This window comes from Rana temporaria, chromosome 6 (genome assembly GCF_905171775.1).
Source record: "Rana temporaria chromosome 6, aRanTem1.1, whole genome shotgun sequence".
NCBI classification, from domain to species: Eukaryota; Metazoa; Chordata; class Amphibia; order Anura; family Ranidae; genus Rana; species Rana temporaria.
The window spans coordinates 221,217,512-221,235,012 of record NC_053494.1 but is presented as its reverse complement, the minus strand read 5'-3'; the positions used below and the strand labels follow the sequence as shown (position 1 = coordinate 221,235,012).

General features: G+C 47.7%; 1 protein-coding gene across 7 annotated transcripts in view; it reads right to left on the bottom strand.

The window, feature by feature from the left end:
* KALRN (kalirin RhoGEF kinase) overlaps positions 1-17,501 on the bottom strand; it is a 237,638-nt gene that overhangs the window by 32,711 nt on the left and 187,426 nt on the right. For all 7 annotated transcript variants that reach the window (XM_040358301.1, XM_040358299.1, XM_040358300.1 and 4 more), the window contains one exon: positions 15,794-15,893. In XM_040358301.1, the coding sequence (XP_040214235.1) occupies positions 15,794-15,893 (100 nt within the window). The remainder of the gene's footprint in view (positions 1-15,793; positions 15,894-17,501) is intronic.

Sequence of the window (17,501 nt, the reverse complement as noted above, 5' to 3'; positions counted from 1 at the left end):
CCCTCATACAGGCCTGATTGGTGGAAAGCTGCAGAGATGGTTGTTCTTCTGGATGGTTCTGCTCTCTCCACAGAGAAACACTGGAGCTCTGTCAGAGTGACCATCAGGTTCTTGGTCACCTCCCTGACTAAGGTCCTCCTCCCCCGATCGCTCAGTTTGGCCTAGCGGCCCGCTCTAGGAAGAGCCCTGGTGGTTCCAAACTTCTTTTATTTATAGATGATGGAGACCACGGTGCTCATTGGGACCTTCAATGTACCCTTCCCCCGATCTGTGCCTCTTTACAATCCTGTCTCGGAGGTCTACAGACAATTCCTTGGACTTCATGGCTTGGTTTGTGCTCTGACATGCACCGTTACCTGTGGGACCTTCTATAGAAAGGGGTGTGCCTTTCCAAACCATGTCCAATCACCTGAATTTACCACAGGTGGACTCCAATCAAGTTGTAGAAACATCTCAAGGATGATCAGTGGAAACCAGATGTACCTGAGCTCAATTCTGAGTGTCATGTGAGGAGCCTGTGATACTTATGTACATGGGAGGAGCCTGTAATACTTGTGTACATGGGAGGAGCCTGTGATACTTGTGTACATGGGAGGGGCCTGTGATACTTGTGTACATGGGAGGGGCCCGTGATACTTGTGTACATGGGAGGGGCCCGTGATACTTGTGTACGTGGGAGGGGCCATGATACTTGTGTACATGGGAGGGGCCCGTGATATTTGTGTACATGAGAGAAACCTGTAATACTTATGTACATGGGAGGAGTCTGATACTTATGTACATGGGAGGAGCCTGTGATACTTGTGTACATGGAAGGGGCCTGTGATACTTGTGTACATGGGAGGGGCCTGTGATACTTGTGTACGTGGGAGGGGCCATGATACTTGTGTACATGGGAGGGGCCCGTGATACTTATGTACATGAGAGAAACCTGTAATACTTATGTACATGGGAGGAGTCTGATACTTATGTACATGGGAGGAGCCTGTGATACTTATGTACATGGGAGGAGCCTGTAATACTTGTGTACATGGGAGGAGCCTGTGATACTTGTGTACATGGGAGGGGCCTGTGATACTTGTGTACATGGGAGGGGCCCGTGATACTTGTGTACATGGGAGGGGCCCGTGATACTTGTGTACGTGGGAGGGGCCATGATACTTGTGTACATGGGAGGGGCCCGTGATATTTGTGTACATGAGAGAAACCTGTAATACTTATGTACATGGGAGGAGTCTGATACTTATGTACATGGGAGGAGCCTGTGATACTTGTGTACATGGAAGGGGCCTGTGATACTTGTGTACATGGGAGGGGCCTGTGATACTTGTGTACGTGGGAGGGGCCATGATACTTGTGTACATGGGAGGGGCCCGTGATACTTATGTACATGAGAGAAACCTGTAATACTTATGTACATGGGAGGAGTCTGATACTTATGTACATGGGAGGAGCCTGTGATACTTGTGTACATGGAAGGGGCCTGTGATACTTGTGTACATGGGAGGGGCCTGTGATACTTGTGTACATGGGAGGGGCCTGTGATACTTGTGTACATGGGAGGGGCCTGTGATACTTATTATTTCCTTATTTTTAATAAATTTGCAAAGATTTCAAACTTCTTTCACGTCATTATGGGGGGATTGTTCGTAGAATTTTGAGAAAAATATTGAATTTAATCCATTTTGGAAAAACGCTGAAACATAATAAAATGTGGAAAAAGTGAAGCGCTGTGAATGCTTTCCAGGTGTACTGTATGTAACAGATCATCAGCCTATCACAGCAGTATCAATCCAATACAATAATGGGCATCTGCACCTTATTAATATTAGGGGGACAATTTTTATCTCTTGTCCAGCTGACACTTGGGTGTCAGGGCTGTCTTAATGCATGGGCACTGCCCAGGGGCCCCAGGTGCATGGGGGGCCCCATGATAATCTTGGATTACCTTATACTTGCCAACTGTCCTGGATTTGCTGGGATAGTCGCGCTTTTTACTAAGCTTTTCTGTGATGGCCGTGTCTCGGAACCTGTACTGTGCCCTCCTGACCCCCCCTCCTGTACTGTGCCCTCCTGATCCCCTCCCTGTACTGTGCCCTCCTGATCCCCCCCCATACTGTGCCCCCCTGACCCCCCCCCTGTACTGTGCCCTCCTGATCCCCCCCACCCGTACTGTGCCCTTCTGATCCCCCCTGTACTGTGCCCTCCTGATCCCCCCCTGTACTGTGCCCTCCTAAACCCCCCTTGTACTGTGCCCTCCTGATCCCCCCCTGTACTGTGCCCTCCTGATCCCTCCCCTTGTCCCATTGTACTGTGCCCTCCAGATCCCCCCCCTGTACTGTGCCCTCCTGATCCCCCCCTGTACTTTGCCCCCCTGATCCCCCTTCCCCCCCCGTACTGTGCCCTTTGTGTTAATTAGTCTTTGATTTATGGAATGTTTTCTTAATGTTTAAAATCGATTTTTTTGAAATTACCACTAAATATATGTTTAATTCTATCGATGATTTATACTTTTATTCTTGAGAGTAGGTGCGTAAATTGGGGCAAGATGGTAGGGGCCCCAGTGCATTTACTTTGCCCAGGGGCCCATGATGCCCTTAGGACGGCCCTGGTTAAGGTCCCCCAGATTATTTAGCCCAGAACCAACCAACAAGAGACAACGTGACGGGCACACTGACATTTGAACACGTAAACATTGAATGCAAAGGGTGATATTTATAAAATGTGGGGGACGAGGCTTTTTCTGTTTCAAAATTTTTCCAAATTTGTTCTACACCGACATTTTCCTTCATCTCTGCAGTCAGATCTGGACGGCAGGAGGTATTTACAACGACCGACAAACGTTTACGCCAATTTTTTTTCCAAGCCAGTTCTAGCATAATTTTTTTTTTTTTTTTAAAACCATCATAATTGTTATTTTTCTGAAACCCAACACTTCAATAAATATCACCCCAAAAAGACAATTCTGTACACATGACGACACTTGGGGGTCTATGTATAAAGACAAATTCCCATCTGGATGTCCTGATCCAGGGACTTTCAAAACAAAGAGCCAGTTCACTGCCCCTCAAATTTTAGGAGGTGGGGGGACTGTGGCCAGTGGGAGTAAACAATGCCATAGGCTTGGTGTCAGTGGAAGGATAGTTGCCCCATCATTGGTGTCACTGGGAGAATACGTTCCCCATCTCTGGTTTCAGTGAAAGGACTAGGGTCCCATCATTGGTGTAAAGGGGAGGAATAGTGTCCCACCATTGGCGTCAGTGGGAGGAATAGTGTCCCATCATTGGTGTCCTTGAAAAAAATAGTGTGCCATCATTGGTGTCAGTGGGAGGAATAGTGTCCTATCGTTGGTGTCCGTGGGATCAATAGTGTCCCATCATTGATGTCAGTGGGAGGAATAGTGTCCCATCATTGGTGTCAGTGGGAGGAATAGTGTCCCATCATTGGTGTCAGTGGGAGGAATAGTGTCCCATCAATGGTGTCAGTGGGAGGAATAGTGTCCCATCATTGGTGTCAGTGGGGGGAATAGTGTCCCATCATTGGTGTCAGTGGGAGAAATAGTGCCCCATCATTGGTGTCAGTGGGAGGAATAGTGTCCCATCATTGGTGTCAGTGGGAGGAATAGTGTCCCCATCATTGGTGTCAGTGGGAGGAATAGTGTCCCATCATTGGTGTCAGTGGGAGGAATAGTGTCCGCATCATTGGTGTCAGTGGGAGGAATAGTGTCCCATCATTGGTGTCAGTGGGAGGAATAGTGCCCCATCATTGGTGTCAGTGGGGGGAATAGTGTCCCATCATTGGTGTCAGTGGGAGGAATAGTGTGCCATCATTGGTGTCAGTGGGAGGAATAGTGTGCCATCATTGGTGTCATTGGGAGGAATAGTGTCCCATCATTGGTGTCAGTGGGAGGAATAGTGTCCCATCATTGGTGTCAGTGGGAGGAATAGTGTCCCATCATTGGTATCAGTGGAAAGAATAATGTCTTGTATCAGTGGAAGGCATAGTCCCCCAAAGGCCAGATAAAGGAAAACAGAGGGCCACATCTGAGTGATTGCCATATTGTTCATAATATGATTATCTCCATCTAGTGGTCATACTGCAGTATGGCCACTGGATGAAACTGAGGATTACAGGAGACAATCTCATTACAATCCCTGCAGTCACGGTTGGTTTAGGACATCCCCCAGGGACATTTTTCTTCCAGATAAACCTCCAAGTTCTACGAATTCCAAACATAAGCAGTTTTAAAATGTAACAATAAAAAAAAATGATTCCCAAATACTCTTTGAATGTTCTGCAAATTGATACTTTTGACAATTTAATATGAAATATATTGGAGTCCACGCCATTCCCTGGCTGGGGGCTGGACTGACTCGATCGGTCACTGATCGTAGGTGGGTATTAACTTGGGTGAGGAGGAAGTGATCCTTTCCAGGGGTTTAAGCCTTGGTGGTGGTGAGCTCTCTTGGGGGCTTAGGCTGCTTCCTTTGGGTACGGCCTTATGGTCGTTTCCGTATGTAGACTTGGAGAGGTAAGTAGAAAAAGGACCTCCCGGTGTCCCATGAGATGAAAGTTGGATGGTACATCAGAAGACATTTATTGAGATGAGCAATAAGTACATCCATCCAACGCGTTTCAGGAGAACAGGAACTCCCCCCCCCCCCCCCTTCTTCAGGGCTGTTGCTGCCTCTGCAAACACCATCGACACTCTGACAGTCATCCCTCTGATTGTTCGCCACTAGACATGTGCACTGCCGAAAAATTTGTTCATTTTCCTTTTATTCATTTCTTCGCTTTTTTTCATGAATTCGTAAATTCGGAAGTTTGGAATGACAAAAATTCGGAAATGAGAAATTTTTTGAATTTCCTAATTTCAAATTCTGAATTCGAAGGTTCAGAATTTGAAAGTCAGAAATTCCAAAAATTTCTCATTTCCGAATTTGTGTCATTCCAAACTTCCGAATTTCCGAATTAGGCAATTTACGAATTTACGAATTTGGAAGTCCGAATTTTCGAATTACCAACATTTCTGAAATCTGAAATTTGGAAATTCAAAATTTTTGGAATTTCCTATTTTCAAATTCTGAATTTGAAGGTTCAGAATTTGAAAATCAAAAATTCAAAAAATTTCTCATTTCCGAATTTATGTCATTCCAAACTTCCGAATTGCAAACTTCCGAATTTACGAATTTATGTCATTCCAAACTTCCGAATTTACGAATTAGGCAATTTACGAATTTCGGAATTTGGAAGTCCGAATTTTGAAAAATCTAAATTTTGGAAAATCAAAATTTTGGAAAATCAAAATTTTGGAAAATCAAAATTTTGGAAAATCAAAATTTTGGAAAATCGAAACTTGAAATTCGGAAACTTGAAATTCTGAATTTGAAAATCAGAAATTCGAAGATTTCTGAATTTCCGAATATCAAGTTTCAGAATTTCAAATTCTGAATTTTCAATTTTCAAATTCTGAATTTTCGAATTTCCGCTTTTCTAATTTCTAAATTTTCAAAATTTTGATAATTTGAAAATTAGGACTTCGAAAATTCTAAAAATTAAAAGATTCGGAAATTCTGAAATTTCGGAATTAACAAATTTGGCAAAATTCGTTAAAAAACTCATTCGGAACTAAACGAATTGCACATGTCTATTTGCCATTAACACGCCTGTTTGGGAATGTCATCCCTTCTATTAGAATGCAGCGACAGCCCTGAAGAAGTGGGGAGTCCCCTGAAACATGTTGGCTCAATGTAATTATTCTCAATAAACGTCTTCTGACATACCATCCAACTTTTATCTCATTGGACACCGTGCGCTCCTTTTTTCTACTTTTGGCACCACAGTGACTAAGAGGAAGGTCAGAGAAGAGCCATTGATAGGCCGATGACGTTGGCTGAAGTCTCAACTTCGACTCCGGACAGGAAAACTCTTTCATCCTGCAGTGGAAGACTCATCGCCCCGATGTATATATATAAATATTAGCCAGAAAATGATTTTATGGCAGTGAATAGATTTTGTAGAGTTTAGATACCAAGATTTCCGGAGCGGCCCCAGACACATCGGACATCCAGGCCAAGAAAATGGACATTATTTTTGGGTGAGAACTCGGTTAGGTTGGAAGTATGACATGGTGGGAATTGTGGATGAATGGATGGAAAACACTGCCTGGATTTGTTACTGGGTCCGGGGTTCTGCTGGTCGGAACTCAGCATTGGGGAACTCAGCAGGACTCGATGTCCCGTGTCAGGACATTTATACACTGGGCACAGGAACTGTACACCCGCTGTGCCCATTATGAGGGGTTCCCACCATCCCTGTGCCAAGTTCCCGGGTCTGTACACCCGCTGTGCCCCATTATGAGGGGTTCCCACCATCCCTGTGCTGAGTTCCCACGTCTGTACACCAGCTGTGCCCATTATGAGGGGTTCCCACCATCCCTGTGCTGAGTTCCCACGTCTGTACACCCGCTGTGTCCATTATGAGGGGTTCCCACCATCCCTGTGCTGAGTTCCCGGGTCTGTACACCCGCTGTGCCCATTATGAGGGGTTCCCACCATCCCTGTGCTGAGTTCCTGGGTCTGTACACCCGCTGTGCCCATTATGAGGGGTTCCCACCATCCCTGTGCTGAGTTCCCACGTCTGTACACCAGCTGTGCCCATTATGAGGGGTTCCCACCATCCCTGTGCTGAGTTCCCACGTCTGTACACCCGCTGTGTCCATTATGAGGGGTTCCAACCATCCCTGTGCTGAGTTCCCGGGTCTGTACACCCGCTGTGCCCATTATGAGGGGTTCCCACCATCCCTGTGCTGAGTTCCTGGGTCTGTACACCCGTTGTGCCCATTATGAGGGGTTCCCACCATCCCTGTGCTGAGTTCCCGGGTCTATACACCCGCTGTGCCCATTATGAGGGGTTCCCACCATCCCTGTGCTGAGTTCCCGGGTTTGTACACCCGCTGTGCCCATTATGAGGGGTTCCCATCATCCCTGTGCTGTGTTTCCGGGTCTGTACACCCGCTGTGCCCATTATGAGTGGTTCCCACCATCCCTGTGCTGAGTTCCCGGGTCTGTACACCCGCTGTGCCCCATTATGAGGGGTTCCCACCATCCCTGTGCTGAGTTATGGGGTCTGTACACCCGCTGTGCCCATTATGAGGGGTTCCCACAATCTCTGTGCTGAGTTCCTGGGTCTGTACACCCGCTGTGCCCATTATGAGGGGTTCCCACCATCCCTGTGCTGTGTTTCCGGGTCTGTACACCCGCTGTGCCCATTATGAGAGGTTCCCACCATCCCTGTGCTGAGTTCCCGGGTCTGTACACCCGCTGTGCCCATTATGAGGGGTTCCCACCACCCCTGTGCTGAGTTCCCGGGTCTGTACACCCACTGTGCCCATTATGAGGGGTTCCCATCATCCCTGTGCTGTGTTTCCGGGTCTGTACACCCGCTGTGCCCATTATGAGGGGTTCCCACCATCCCTGTGCCGAGTTCCCGGGTCTGTACACCCGCTGTGCCCCATTATGAGGGGTTCCCACCATCCCTGTGCTGAGTTATGGGGTCTGTACACCCGCTGTGCCCATTATGAGGGGTTCCCACAATCTCTGTGCTGAGTTCCTGGGTCTGTACACCCGCTGTGCCCATTATGAGGGGTTCCCACCATCCCTGTGCTGTGTTTCCGGGTCTGTACACCCGCTGTGCCCATTATGAGGGGTTCCCACCATCCCTGTGCTGAGTTCCCGGGTCTGTACACCCGCTGTGCCCATTATGAGGGGTTCCCACCATCCCTGTGCTGAGTTCCCGGGTCTGTACACCCGCTGTGCCCATTATGAGGGGTTCCCATCATCCCTGTGCTGTGTTTCCGGGTCTGTACACCCGCTGTGCCCATTATGAGGGGTTCCCACCATCCCTGTGCTGAGTTCCCGGGTCTGTACACCCGCTGTGCCCATTATGAGGGGTTCCCACCATCCCTGTGCTGAGTTCCCGGGTCTGTACACCCGCTGTGCCCATTATGAGGGGTTCCCATCATCCCTGTGCTGTGTTTCCGGGTCTGTACACCCGCTGTGCCCATTATGAGGGGTTCCCACCATCCCTGTGCCGAGTTCCCGGGTCTGTACACCCGCTGTGCCCATTATGAGGGGTTCCCATCATCCCTGTGCTGTGTTTCCGGGTCTGTACACCCGCTGTGCCCATTATGAGAGGCTCCCACCATCCCTGTGCTGAGTTCCCGGGTCTGTACACCCGCTGTGCCCATTATGAGGGGTTCCCACCATCCCTGTGCTGAGTTCCTGGGTCTGTACACCCGCTGTGCCCATTATGAGGGGTTCCCACCATCCCTGTGCTGAGTTCCCGGGTCTGTACACCCGCTGTGCCCATTATGAGGGGTTCCCACCATCCCTGTGCTGAGTTCCTGGGTCTGTACACCCGCTGTGCCCCATTATGAAGTTGCAGGTTCCAGGGACATCACTCTACTTAGAGACACAATCCTGGAAAAGCATAGAGATTGGGTGACACCTGATATAATGAACATGCTTGTTCCGGGTCAGAGGTGGAAAGGGAAATCTGATGGACCCGGAGAGTGGAGAACGCGCCTCCAAGACAAGCCGGCAATGACAAGTCCGATATGTCAATCTAATCGGGTAACCGTTTTTTTTATAGATCGATGTGAGGCTGCTAATCAAAGTTCATTCAGTAATAGGGTACTCAGAAAGGACGCGTTATGGGCTCCTCGGTGCTCGCCAATCAGCTTAGAGCAGGACAAAATTGGATTTTGTGTCAAACACCCCCCCCCCCTTTTTTTTTTTTGCTATTGGACCAGCTGGTTCAGGGCAAATCTCCATTATCGACGTCAATGGATCTCCGCCATTGGATTCATTCTTGGGTACGTTGACGACATTTGTTTGCCCAGATCCATTGTTGGTTTTTAGTATATTTTTCCGTTTTTTGGTGCTATGAAATTTCCTAGATGTGGTTGAGTTGAGTATTTTAGGGGGAATGTTCTCCTGAATCGGAGGTCTCCAAACTGCGGCCCTGGGGCCAGATGCGGCCCTTTGCTTGCCTTTATCTGGCCCTTGGGGCATCATTCCATCCACTGACGCCAACAATGGGGCATGTGGAGCACTATCAAAAGGGCACAATACCTTCATTTGATACCAACGATGGGCCACCACGATGGGGCAAAATTCTTTTCATTGACACCAACAATGGGGCATTTTTCTTTCCACTGACACCAAAGACAGGGCATAATTTACTCCCACTGGACACCAGGAGATTTTCTACTCCCACCGGCCCAAGTCTGGCCCTCCTAAAGTCTCAAGGACAGTAAACTGGCCCTTTGCTTAGAAAGTTTGGAGACCCCTGTCCTAGATGTTGGGTTAGGATGGTTTTATATGGTGTATAACAGGGGTCTCCAAACTTTCTAAACAAAAAGGGTGAGTTTAATGTCCTTTGGGGGGGGCGCTGACTGGTTTTGGGTGAACGTACTGTGTCCAGTTGGAGTGAAAAATGCCCCATCATTGGTGTCAGTGGGAGGAATAGTGCCCCATCATTGGTGCCAGTGGGAGGAATAGTGCCCCATCATTGGTGTCAGTGGGAGGAATAGTGCCCCATCATTGGTGTCAGTGGGATGAATAGTGACCCATCATTGGTGTCAGTGGGAGGAATAGTGTCCCATCATTGGTGTCAGTGGGAGGAATAGTGCCCCATCATTGGTGCCAGTGGGAGGAATAGTGCCCCATCATTGGTGTCAGTGGGAGGAATAGTGTCCCATCATTGGTGTCAGTGGGAGGAATAGTGCCCCATCATTGGTGTCAGTGGGAGGAATAGTGTCCCATCATTGGTGTCAGTGGATAGAACTGCTCCCCATCAGTGGCGTCAGTGATGTCGGTGGATGGATTAGTGCCTCAAAAGGCAAGCAAAGGGCTGCAGTTTGGAGACCCCTGGTGCAGAATATGGTGGCATAAAGAGCGTATATATACTAAATACAGTATTTCACAAAAGTAAGTACACCCCTCAGTCACATTTGTGTAAATCTTTTCATGTGATAACACTGAAGAAATGACACTTTGTATCTACAATGTTGTGTAGTGAGTGTACACAGGGGAGGGGTGTACATGGGGGGGAGTGTACAGCTTGTATAACAGATAACTCAACACACAGCCATTAATGTCTGAACCTCTGGAAACAAAAGAGAGGACACCCCCTAAGTGAATATGTCCAAATTTGGCCCAAAGTGTCCATATTTCGTGTGGCCTCCATTATTTTTAACCCTCTTGGGCATGGAGGTCACCAGAGCTTCACAGGTTGCCCCTGGAGTCCTCTTCCCCTCCCCCATGATGACATCACGGAGCTGGTGGATGTTGGAGACCTTGCGTTCCTCCACCTTCCATTTGAGGACAGATGATCAATAGGGTTTAGGTCTGGAGACATGCTTGGCCAGTCCATCACCTTTACCCTCAGCTTCTTTAGCAAGGCAGTGGTGGTCTTGGAGGTGTGTTTGGGGTGGTTATCATGTTGGAATACTACCCTGCGGCCCAGTCTCTGAAGGGGGAGGGATCATGCTCTGCTTCAGTATGTCACAGTACATGTCGGCATTCATGGCCCCCTCAATGATCTGTAGCCCCCCAGTGCCGGCAGCACTCATGCAGCCCCAGACCATGACCCTCCCCCCACCATGCCTGACTGTAGGGAAGACACACTTGTCTTTGTCCTTCTCACCTGGCCCCTCCCCCACACACGCCTGACACCATCTGACACCAAATACCTTTATCTTGTCTCATCAGACCACAGGACACGGTTCCAGTAATCCATGTCCTTAGTTTGCTTGTCTTCAGCAAACTGTTTGCGGCTCTTTCTTGTGCATCATCTTTAGAAGATTCTTCCTTCTGGAGACCAATTTGATGCAGTGTGCGGCGTATGGTCTGAGTCCTGACAGGCTGACCCCTCCCCCACCCCTTCACCCTCTGCAGCAATGCTGGCAGCACTCATACGTCTATTTCCCAAAGACAACCTCTGGATATGACGCTGAGCACGTGACCTCAACTTCTTTGGTGGACCATGGCGAGGTGGGGGGAGGGGAACCCGTCCTGTTATACCGCTGGATGGTCTCTGCCCCCGTGCCGCAGATCAGTTTCAGGGTCTTGGCGATCTTCTTATATCCTCGGCCATCTTTATGTAGAGACACAATTCTTTATATCAGATCCTCAGAGAGATCTTTGCCATGAGGGGCCATGTTGTCCTTCCAGTGACCAGTATGAGAGAGTGAGAGCGATAACACCAAATTTATCACACCCGAGACCTTGTAACACTAACGAGTCACATGACACCGGGGGGGGGGGAATGGCTAATTGGCCCCCAATTAGGGGTGTCCTCACTTTTGTTGCCAGCGGTTTAGACATTAATGGCTGTGTGTTGAGTTATTTTCAGGGGACGGCAAATGTACACCGTTAACCCCTTGCCGCCAAGCATACGCACATATGCGCCCTCGGCTTTCAGGGGTTACCCCGGGATGATGCACAGCTGGGAGGCATCATCCCAGTACCGTTGTTTAGTGCGGGCGATGCGGCTAAAAGCCGCTCGGTTGTTATCCCGGAGGAGCAAGAGGGGACATCCCCCCCTTCCCGCAGCTCTGACCAGGCCTCCCGTCCCACTGGGAGACCCGATCCGGCATTTCCGGGGCATTGTGACAGACTGGAACGAAGCCGGAAAACGGCTCCATTCCAGTGTCCTGAAGCAACGTCACTTCCGGTTTACTCGGCTGCCAATGGCGCCAAATTTAACCACTTAAGGACCCCTTCACGCCGATTTACGTCATTTTTTTTAATTCATGAAAAGTGTATTTTTCTCGAAAAGTTGCGTTTAAAACACGGCTGTACAAATACCTTGTGACATAAAATATTGCAACAATCGCCATTTTATTCTCTGCTAATATATATATATATATATATATATATAACGTTTGGGGGTTTTAAGTAATTTTCGAGCAAAAAATACAGATTTTAACTTGTAAACACCAAATGTCTGAAATAGGCTTAACCACTTCAGTCCCGGACCATTTTGTTTCTAAAGGACCAGGCTTCCTTTTTGCGATTCAGCACTGCGTTGCTTTAACAGACAATTGCGCGGTCGTGCGACGTGGCTCCCAAACAAAATTGGCGTCCTTTTTTTCCCCATAAATAGAGATTTCTTTTGGTGGTATTTGATCACCTCTGCCTTTTTTTTTGCGTTATAAACAAAAATAGAGCGACAATTTCGAAAAAAAAAATGCAATATTTTTTACTTTATGCTATAATAAAATTCCCCCAAAAAATCTATATCTAAAAAAAAAAATTTCCCCAGTTTAGGACGATAGGTATTGTAAAAAAAAAAAAAAAAAAACGCAAGTTTGATTGGTTTGCGCAAAAGTTATAGCGTCTACAAAATAGGGGATGGCTTTAAGGCATTTTTATCATTTTTTTTACTAGTAATGGCAGCGATCAGCGATTTTTATTGTTATGGCGGACACATCGGACACTTCTGACACTATTTTGGGACCATTGTCATTTTTACAGCAATCAGTGCTATAAAAATGCACTGATAACTGTAAAAATGACACTGGCAGTGAAGGTGTTAACCTGTAGGTGGTGCTGAAGGTGTGCCCTAGTGAGGGGGGCATGGCTTGGCGTGTGATGTCACCGATTGTCGTTCCCTATGACAGGGAACAGACGCTCAGTGACGGTCTGACTAGGAAGCACGGGGAAATGTTTGTTTACACTCACCTCCCCCCGTTCTTCAGCTCTGTGACCCGATCGCAGGACACCGGCGGCGATCAGGTCCGCGGGTACGGTCACGGAGTACCCGACCGGGTCGCGAGCGCGTCGTGACCCATGGCTGCACATATTAAAGGGGATGTACCTGTACGCCAATATGCGCAGCCGTGCCATTCTGCCGACGTGCGCACGGCGTTCAACAAGCAGTTAATCATGAAAGGGTTAAACAAGCTGTAAAGTATACATTGTAGCAAACTGTAATTTCTTCAGCGTTGTCATGAAAAGATATAATAGGAAAAAAATAAACACAAAACGTGAGGAGGGTGTACTTACTTTTGTGAGATACTGGTCTGGTTAGATCTCATTGGCCAGATGGTAAAATGGGACAATGTACACTGGAGGACTGGAGGCGGACCTTTACTATAGGAGTAGATAGGACAAATCAAGGGGGAAACGGATTATTAACCTCCGGGGGTTTGTGCCACTGTCACTTTCTGTAGGAAAGGTGAGAAACGCGTCGTCGGCCATATTCAATTTTTTTTTTTTATTCCAGGACGAGGCAAATCGGGATTTGCTGGAACACAACACGATGCTTTGCATGCACGGCTGAATGCTGCAGAGGTTGGCAGTATGGAACGGACAGGACTCTGGAGGAACAAGCAGTAACAGGTGGAGCCGCATCCCATGCACACAGCACACAGACACGCGCATGCGCAGGACAGTTAATGGAACGTTTGGGACAAAATCCAAAAATGACAAAACAAGCTCTTCACTTCAACAGGCGGCAGTTAGTGGAGGACATACACATGAGGGGAAGGGGGGGAAATGGAGGCCAAGGTCGGGGGTGGGACTGGTGATGATCTGCGGTACAGTAACTGATGATCTGCGGTACAGTAACTGATGATCTGCGGTACAGTGACATGGACAGAACATTTCTGGGGACAGAGAATGACAAGTGATGCAGACATAGAGATCAGGTATGAAGGGTAATCTACACCCAATACCTGGAGAGAACCCATCGCATCTTACCTTTCCCCTGATGGAGAACTTAAACTTTCCCGGGGAGGGGGGGGGTTCTACCTGGGGCCCCCCAGCTGTTGCGGAACAACAAGTCCCATGAGGCATTGCAAGGCGGTACAGTTATGGTGGAAGCATGACTTCCAAAGGCAGAGGCACGATGGGACTTGTAGTTCCGCAACAGCTGGAGGGCCACAGGTTGAGCACCCATGACTTAAAGGATCTCTAAACCCAAAAACAACATTGTGATGTATTGCAGCTGTCCAGGCCTCAGATGAGGTGGCTGCATTTGTTTTCCTTTTTTTAAATTTTCTGCAAAAACACCCCTTGGATCCTGCCAGAAATACAGTGTCCTTATAACTGCCTTTACACGGAATTGAAAGCTGAAATGTGCAACGAGGTGCATGCTTATCGCTATAGTTCTAGCACTCTGATGTTGACACGCCTGCGTCCCTGTAGCTGCAGAGTCATGTGTAGCCACTCTGCCCGACCCCTCCTCCTCTCCTCTTGCCCAATCACAGAGTACTTTGCAGGGGCGGACTGACCATTGAGGCCCTCGGGCACTGCCCGAGGGCCCCATGCCACTAGGGGGCCCCATCAGGGTTGCCAGGCTCAGTAAAACCAGGGACAGTATGTAAAAATATGTGTTTTTTTTACTCCCCTCCCACCCTCCCTGTGTCCTTATTTCCCTCCCCCTCCCTGTGTCCTTCTTACTCCCCTCCCACCCTCCCCATGTCCTCCTTACTCCCCTCCCTGTGTCCTTCCTACTCCCCTCCTCCCCATGTTATTTTTACTTCCCCCTACCTATGTTTTTTTACCACCCCATGTTATTTTTACTCCCCCCGGCCCCACTATGTTCTTTTTACTCCCCCCATGCCCCCCTCTCCCTACCGAGTCCATACCGCGCGGCAGGAAATTCAGTTTCCTGTTCCTGGCCAGACTGACAGGAAGTGTGCACGTCCTGTCAGTCCGACCGGGAACAGGAAAATGAAGTCCGGACGGAAAGGAGGAAGAGGAGCTCGGCCATGCTACAGAGAAGGGGAAGTGACGACTCGAGACAGCAGTGCTGCAGGCTTTCTATAGAGCACTCAGGCGGCTGTAGGAAGCACGGCAAGGGCGGCAAGCAAGGGCCCTTGTTTGGTTTGCCTGCCTTGTAGCGACGGGCCTGTTCCCAGCGGTGCGAGGTGTTTTGAAGTCCTCTCCAAAGATGACAAATATGCTCCTCCATAGATACAGTTCATTGACTGAGGGTTACCACCATAGAACAAACTGTGTGTTACTGGCAGGATCCCCAAGGTGAAAAAAAGGTCTAGCCTGAAAAAAGGAAAGTAACGCAACCACCACATCCACACTGGGATTCTCAGGTTTAGATACCCTTTAAAAAAATGAATTTAATAAATATATATATATATAATGCTCAGCACAGTTTTGTAAGAAGCTTCAAAATAAAAGCTGCCACTTTCGAACACCCAAACCACATACAAGGTACGGAAGGGGCAGGCTAGCCTCTTCAACCTCACCATAGAGTCACCGCTCCAGGGGGCAGTACACGTTTTGGGAATCTGAGAACTTCCATTGGACGTTTAAAGCGCAAACATCTTTATTTTTATCATTTGCGTCACAAAACATGACATCTATAACTTTGAATTGTGCCTGGCAACTAACTGTTGGCTGGAATGCCATCAGCGGTCTTCGTATATATTAAGGCGGGACTTTTCTCACACATTTCTATTAGATTTATTTATTGGGAGATAAATATGAAGGGACCATCATGTATTAAGTTTTAAACATTTTGGCTATGAGTCATTTATAGATCTCAATGTTAATCCCAGGATGTCAGCGGACAGGCTGATCGGCATGCAGAGTGGAGGTGGCTGCTCGTACCGGATGCAAAATATCAAAATTAAACAATAGTGCCAGATGAGCGCCATGCAAACTCCTGCAGAAATGAAATAAGAGGAAAAAAAAAAAGAAATGCGATAACACCTGCATCCTTGCAGTACGAGCGCCATGTAGTGATCTAGCGCCTTACTCACTTTCACCTTGCTGCCCAGACCCTCCACGCTTTTACACTGGCCGTTCGGCTCCTTGCCATCCCGTTTCCTCATGCGGAGAGTGTGCCAAGAACATGACTTCCTGTTGTACCAAAAAACGCACCAATCAAACGGCAGAACTGAAATGAGAGGGGCAGCTAGGCCGGAATCCACACAGGGCAGGATCCTAATAAAGAACATCTGAAAACATTTCTTCAGCCACACATCATGCAATGTTAGCAGTTATGAACACCAAACTGAATGCTTTAAACCATCCAAAAGTGGACCATACATGGGTTTAATGACATACAGTAGATAAATTCACCTAAGTTACATACAATATACAGATCAGGGATGTTGTTCGCACCCATTGCAGCACCCTGTAGATTTTTCAAAAATGTACAGTTTGAAGGGCTTAGCTTGAAAATCCTACAACCCACATAAGTATGCAACAAGGATCCAATGTGATTAAATGCTATGAGCTATAGCAGTGACCATCAACCCTGTCCTCAGGGACCACCAACAGGCCAGATTTTATGAATTTCCTTGGGGAGATGCAGACTAGAATACTGTGATCACTGAGCAGAAAATGATATCACCTGTGATGTACTTCAGTTATCTTGCAAACCTGGCCTGTTAGTGGGCCCTGAGGACAGGGTTGATGCATGCCTTTTGACCCTCTGGGACTTGTAGTTCCACAGTAGCTGAAAAACCACAAGTTACTAAGCCTTTCATTTGCTGAGGCCCTTGCCATCACAGTATTAATAGCACTGAAGACATTTGACAAAATGTTATTCCCATAATACCAGTATCTCTTAGCCAGATACAAGGAAAATGTCTCCAGCTTTGACAGTAACCAGAATATTTATAACATATATTTATAGAAGATATGTATTCAAAGGGAACCCGTACTGACAAAAATATGGGAGTCTGCCATTGTTGACCTCACCTTCTGATAATGCTGTCTGCCTGGCTATCCTGTGTCCACTGCTTGGTGGAGGAGGAATGCAACAAAGAAAGCTTTTAAATGTGAAACATCTAATTGTTTTTTCTTTTCCTAGCAAAACAATTATAGGTTCAACCAACACATTTCAGAGGGTTTTTTGGAGTGCCGACTTCTTCAGGGCCCTGGAAAATGATGATCGTTGGGATCCATTTGGTTAATGGAGCAGTCTTTGCACAAATCTGTGGCCAGAAGTCAAGCTGGCTTCTATAGGCACCCACAGAACAGAGCGCAGACTGTCTGCAAGCCCCCCAAACCATCCAGGGGACCAATAAACAAAACTAGGAGTAAAGGAAAAGCAATTAGGGCCGACATATTTCGGGACTTCGGGGGGCATCCTTCTGATGCCCTGGATCTTTTGGGGCTTACAGAAAGTCTGTGCTCTTAGGTAGCAGCCATGGTTTGGAGCACAGTCCTAAGCTTCAGTCCTGAAGAAGTGGGTGCCGCGAAATTCTGTGAATAATGTTGGCCATACTGTTATTTTTATGAAAAAAGCAAAAGATTCTGCACATTAAAAAGCCTTCTGACTACATTTTGCGGTTCTCCTCACCCACCAAAGCAAAGCTACACAGGTGTGGTTCCCATTACATCCACAGGCCACCTGTATAGTAGAGCAGCAGAGTAGATTCCACCCATGTGGCTTTTCCTCTTCACCAGAGAACCAACAAAAATATTCCAATCCCATCCTACAAACACCACTTCATACCC